The sequence below is a fragment of the Chiloscyllium plagiosum genome, chromosome 26, assembly GCF_004010195.1.
Source record: "Chiloscyllium plagiosum isolate BGI_BamShark_2017 chromosome 26, ASM401019v2, whole genome shotgun sequence".
In the NCBI taxonomy this organism is placed as follows: Eukaryota; Metazoa; Chordata; class Chondrichthyes; order Orectolobiformes; family Hemiscylliidae; genus Chiloscyllium; species Chiloscyllium plagiosum.
This window is the reverse complement of record NC_057735.1, coordinates 4,023,047-4,029,046: the sequence shown is the minus strand read 5'-3', so window position 1 is coordinate 4,029,046 and position 6,000 is coordinate 4,023,047. Positions and strand designations below refer to the sequence as shown.

Here is a 6,000-nt window from a genome sequence, read left to right as displayed (position 1 = left end):
AAGTGCCAGGATGGGGGGGTGGGTCGTAGGGGGGCGTGGACCTGACCAGGTAGTCACGGAGGGAACGTTCTTTGCGGAAGGCGGAGAGGGGTGGGGAGGGGAATATATCCCTGGTGGTGGGGTCTGTTTGGAGGTGGCGGAAATGTCGGCGGATGATTTGGTTTATGCGAAGGTTGGTAGGGTGGAAGGTGTGCACCAGGGGCGTTCTGTCCTTGTTGCGGTTGGAGGGGTTGGGTCTGAGGGCGGGGGTGCGGGATGTGGATGGGATGCGTTGGAGGGCATCTTTAGCCACGTGGGAAGGGAAATTGCGGTCTGTAAAGAAGGAGGCCATCTGGTGTGTTCTGTGGTGGAACTGGTCCTCCTGGGAGCAGATACAGTGAAGGCGGAGGAATTGGGAATATGGGGTGGCATTTTTGCAGGAGGTAGGGTGGGAAGAGGTGTAATCCAGGTAGCTGTGGGAGTTGGTGGGTTTGTAAAAAATGTCAGTGTCAAGTCGGTCGTCATTAATGGAGATGGAGAGGTCCAGGAAGGGGAGGGAGGTGTCAGAGCTGGTCCAGGTAAATTTAAGGTCAGGGTGGAATGTGCTGGTGAAGTTGATGAATTGCTCAACCTCCTCGCGGGAGCACGAGGTGGCGCCAATGCAGTCATCCATGTAGCGGAGGAAGAGGCGGGGAGTGGTGCCGATGTAATTACGGAAGATCAACTGCTCTACGTAGCCAACAAAGAGAGAGGCATAGCTGGGGCCCATACGTGTGCCATGGCTACCCCTTTGGTCTGGAGGAAGTGGGAGGATTCAAAGGAGAAATTGTTAAGGATGAGGACCAGTTCGGCCAAACGAATGAGAGTGTCGGTGGAAGGGGCCAAACAAATGAGATGATTTCCTATGATTTCCTGTCTACTCAACATCTCCTTATAAGGAAACCTCTCCAGGCTCTGGATCAACCAATTAACCTTCTCTAGACTACCTCCATTGCCAGTATATTTTGCCTTGGATAAGGGGACCAAAACTGTTCACAGTAGTGAGTTTTGAGAAGATTTTTAGCTCAGGTTGAGGTTCTGGATGTAGGTTTGTCGCTGAGCTGAAGGGTTCATTTCCAGACGTTTCGTCACCCTACTGTGGAAATGACATCACCACAGGAAATGACATCACCAATCCAAAGATATAAATAGAAAGCAGGAATTATCAGCAGTGTTTCGCCTGAGGCCCACTGAAGATGTTACCTAGTGGGATGATGAAACGCCTGGAAATGAACCCTCTAGCTCAGAGGGCAAACCTACATCCACTGTTCACAGTATTCCAGCTGATGTCTAACTCGTGTCTCTGTGTAGCTGGAAATGTGTTGCTGGAAAAGCGCAGCAGGTCAGGCAGCATCCAGGGAACAGGAGAATCGACGTTTCGGGCATAAGCCCTTGTTTCTGTGTAGTTTAGTGCCGGGTATGGTTATACAGTCTCCCTGTGTCTCACTCATTTGGATATAATTTAAGGGCACTACTTTGAGCAAGAGCGGGGTTCTTTGTCAGTGACCTGGCCAATATTTATCTTCAACCAAAGCCATTTTGCTCCTCAAATCTGTCCAGCATTGAAATGTTGCAAAGAGATTGGTCCGGGCTATGAATTGTGGAATGCCACTGTGTGTCTCAATGCCTTTCTTATCCGTTAACAGTTCCACCATGCCACTTTGTCTTTCTCCCAGGGTCTTTGGGCACAGCGGGAAGAATGTGCAACAAGTCGTCCAAGGATACCGATGGATGTGAAGTGATGTGCTGTGGCCGGGGCTATGATACCACTCGGGTTGTGCGAGTCACTAAGTGTGAGTGCAAGTTCCACTGGTGCTGTGCAGTAAAGTGCAAGGAGTGCCAAGAGACCGTCGATTTTCACACCTGCAAAGCTCCTAAACGCGCTGCCTGGCTTGACCAGACATGATCACAGCCAACAATGCCACCTCAACATGGGATATGCGTGAAGGCACGTGGCATTTTGGGGAGTTGTAGTTTAGCTGCATGGCTTTTCTTTTTTAATTAATATCCTGTGAAGCACTAAAGAATGGACTACACCTCCCGGGGACCATGGTGAACCGCTGCATATGTTCAGTAAATCATCGCATATTCCTTATCAATAGGGGGAATTGCAATACAAAGCATAAATCCTGAACCTTATCATTCGCAATTTTATTTTTTATTCCCCGAATGGAACAGTGCAACTGTCTATTAAGCAAGAGACTTTATAAAAGTGAAGAACGAGGCTTCTGTAGTTGTCAAGTGACAGGGACCTCCCTGTAGCACCAGCTGCATGCAACTAATTTCTACAGTCTGTTTTTTTTTATTATTATTGGTACATCAATGCCTTATTACTAAGTGAAAAAGCTGCTGACCGCTTCTAATGATCATTCAGAAGGATTCAAAGCTGCATTCTGTGCAAGGAACAGGAAGCCTGCACTTTCTGAAGGCAATTACATAACTGTATATTAACAAGACAACCTGCACTATGAACATTAGCTACAAGAGGATAGCAGTGAAAGAGAGAGAGAGAGAGACAATGAAAAAGAGAGAAAGAAAGTGAGTGAGAATGTTAGAAAGATTTGCCTGGTCATGACTAATCTGTCTGTTGATTTGAACTCATGTCAAGAGCTACAGCCTGCAATCTGTGACAGGAATTCTGCAAAGACAATAAGAAATAAGGTTTAGCTCTGAATTGTTGCTGCTGATTTCAATAGTGCAACTCACCTGAACTTTTTTATGATTTAAGAATTTTTTTTTAGAAATTGTAATGATTCTTACATTGCTATAGTATGTTCATGTTTGGCAATCTGCAAATGCAGTTCCTACGGTTATAAGCTGATGCAAAAACAAAACTGCATTCTACACTGTACTGTAAGTTGACGGCACCCCACCTGAGTACTTTGTTTGTAATTTCACAGACAAACCTTTTTCTAATTAAAAAGAGAAAGAAATTAGGTTGGAGCCCATGTCTTTCAGACTCAAGCCCCTATGGCAGCCCAGTCATAACTGAAGGAAGTACACTCTTAAACCTAGACCCAAGCCATTTAGAAGTGAAGTTAGGATGGATTTTATTTGCACAAAGATTACTGACAACAATTCCCATGTCCAAACTCAAAAAACAATGGTCTCTGTGAGACAACATTAGACAAAATTAGATGCAACGGCAGGTTGTGAGAGTGGTAGAAATGGTTTACAGAGAGATATTGGAAGGGTAAATAAGTGGGCAAAAAATTGACAAATCGGGTGTATATGAAGTTGTTCATTTTGGAAGGAAGAACTAAGGAGAATCCAAAGGGTTTTTACAAATACATTAAGGACAAAGGGTAATTAGGTAGGGAATAGAGCCCCTCAAACATCAGCAAGACAGCTTTGTGGGGAGCCGCAGGAGATGGGGAGATACTAAACGAGTATTTTGCATCAGTGTTTACTGTGGAAAAGGATATGGAAGATATAGAATGTGTGGAAATAGATGGTTACTTCTTGAAAATGTCATATTACAGAGGAGGAAGTGTTGGATGTCTTAAATGCATAAAAGTGGATAAATCCCCAGGACCTGATCAAGTGTACCCTAGGACTCTGGGAAGCTAGGGAAGTGATCGCTGGGTCCCTTGCTGAGATATTTGTATCATCAGTAGTCCCAGGTGAGGTGCTGGAAGACTGGAGGTTGGCTAACGTGGTGTCACTGTTTAAGAAGGGTGGTAATGACAAGCCAGGGAACTATAGACCAGTGAGCCTGACATCGGTGGTGGGCAAGTTGTTGGAGGGAATCCTGAGCGACAGGATGTACATATATTTGGCTAGGCAAGGACTGATTAGGGATAGCCAAAATGGCTTTGTGCGTGGGAAATCATGTCTCACAAACTTGACTGAGTTTTTTGAAGAAGTAACAAAGATGATTGATGAAGGCAGAGCGGTAGATGTGATCTATATGGACTTCAGTAAGGGATTCAACAAGGTTCCCCATGGGACACTGAATAGCAAGGTTAGATCTCATGGAATACAGGGAGAACTTGCCATTTGGATATAAAACTGGCTCGAAGGTAGAAAACAGAGGGTGGTGGTGGAGGGTTGTTTGTCAGACTGGAGGCCTGTGACCAGTGGAGTGCCACAAGGATCAGTGCTGGGTCCACTACGTTTTGTCATTTATATAAATGATTTGGATGTGAGCATTCTAGTTAAAGTAAGTTTGCAGATGACACTAAAATTGGAAGTGTAGTGGACAACGAAGAAGGTTACCTCAGATTACAATGGGATCTTGATCAGATGGGCCAATGGGCTGAGAAGTGGCAGATGGAGTTTAATTCAGATAAATGCGAGGTGCTGCATTTTGGGAAAGCAAATCTTAGCAGGACTTATACACTTAATAGTAGGGTCCTATGGAGTGTTGCTGAACAAAGAGACTTTGGAGTGCAGGTTCATAGCTCCTTGAAAGTGGAGTCGCAGGTAGATAGGATAGTGAAGGCAGCGTTTGGTATGCTTTCCTTTATTGGTCAGAATATTGAGTACAGGAGTTGGGAGGTCACGTTGTGGCTGTACAAGACATTAGTTAGACCACTTTTGTAATATTGCTTGCAATTCTGTTCTCCTTCCTATCGGAAGGATGTTGTGAAACTTGAAAGGGTTCAGAAAAAAATTACAAAAATGTTGCCAGTGTTGCAGGGTTTGAGCTGCAGGGAGAGGCTGAACAGACTGGGGCTGTTTTCCCTGGAGAGTTGGAGGCTGAGGGGTGACCTTATAGAGGTTTATAAAATCATGAGTGGCATGGATAGGATAAATAGACAAAGTCTTTTCCCTGGGATCGGGGAATCCAGAACTAGAGGGCATAGGTTTAGGGTGAGAGGGGAAAGATATAAAAGAGACCTAAGGGGCAACGTTTTCACGCAGAGGGTGGTACGTGTATGGAATGAGCTGCCAGTGGAAGAGGTGGAGGCTGGTACAATTGCAACATTTAAGAGGCATCTGGATGGGTATATGAATAGGAAGGGTTTGGAGGGATATGGGCCGGGTGCTGGCAAATTGGACTAGATTGGGTTGGGATATCTGGTTGGCATGGACGGGTTGGACCGAAGGATCTGTTTCCATGCTGTACATCTCTATGACTCTCTAACAGAATTTTGGAAAACTGCAGAAAGCTGCGACACAGAGGGACTTAGGAGAGACTTGTGCATAAAACACAGGGGAAGCAGGTAATCAGGAAGGCTAATGGAATGTTGGCCCTTATTTCAAGGGAGTTGAAGTGTAAGAGTAGGGAAGTTTTACTGCAACTGTACAAGGTGCTGAGGAGATCACATCTGGACTCCTGTGAGCAGTTTTGGTTCCCTTATTTAAGGAAAGATATAATTTCATTGGAAGCTGGTGGTTGAAGATTCAGTAGGATGCTCCCTAAAATGGTGGGGTTGTCTTATGAGCAGAGGTTTAGCAGGTTGAGACTATACTCACTGGAGTTGAGAAAAATGAGAGGCGATCTTGTTGAAACATATTGGATACTTAAGGGGTTTGACAGGGTCAATGCTGAGAGGATGTTTCCCCTCACGGGAGAGTCTAGGATCAGAGGGCATAGTCTCAGAGTAAAGGGGCACCAGTTTGAGATTGAGATGAGGAATTGCTCCTCTGAGAGGGTTGTATGTCTTTGAAACAGCTTAACAAGAGAGCTGTGTGGACAGAGTCTTTGGGGCTGAAGTAGAAGGATTCATGTTCAGTCGGGGAACCAAGTGTTACGGGGAAACAGCAGGAAAGTGGATGTAAGGAATGTTGAATCAGCCATGATCCTGTTGAATGGTGGAGCAGGCTTAATGGGCTCTTGTTCCTATTTTTTATGGTGAAATTAAACGATGAAGACTGAGATCCATGGACATTTTTTTGTCAAAGATATGAAGCAAAGGTTGGTGAATCAAGTTGGATCCAAGTCGGACTAAGGGTGGTGCAATAGACTTGAGATGATAAAATTAAAACATAGGAGACAATGGGTACTGAAGACTGGGAGAAATCAGAGTTGATAAG

The 6,000-nt window shown here is 45.0% G+C and overlaps 1 protein-coding gene across 2 annotated transcripts in view; it reads left to right on the top strand.

The window, feature by feature from the left end:
* Positions 1-6,000, top strand: part of wnt2bb (wingless-type MMTV integration site family, member 2Bb) — a 143,490-nt gene that overhangs the window by 65,855 nt on the left and 71,635 nt on the right. The window contains exon 6 of one of the 2 annotated variants that reach the window (XM_043716368.1): positions 1,695-3,034. The exons of the other annotated variant lie outside the window; for it this stretch is intronic. Within the exon in view, the coding sequence (XP_043572303.1) occupies positions 1,695-1,924 (230 nt within the window). The 3' untranslated portion in view covers positions 1,925-3,034. Of the gene's footprint in view, positions 1-1,694; positions 3,035-6,000 lie in introns of those variants that run through there. 2 annotated transcript variants of the gene reach the window in all.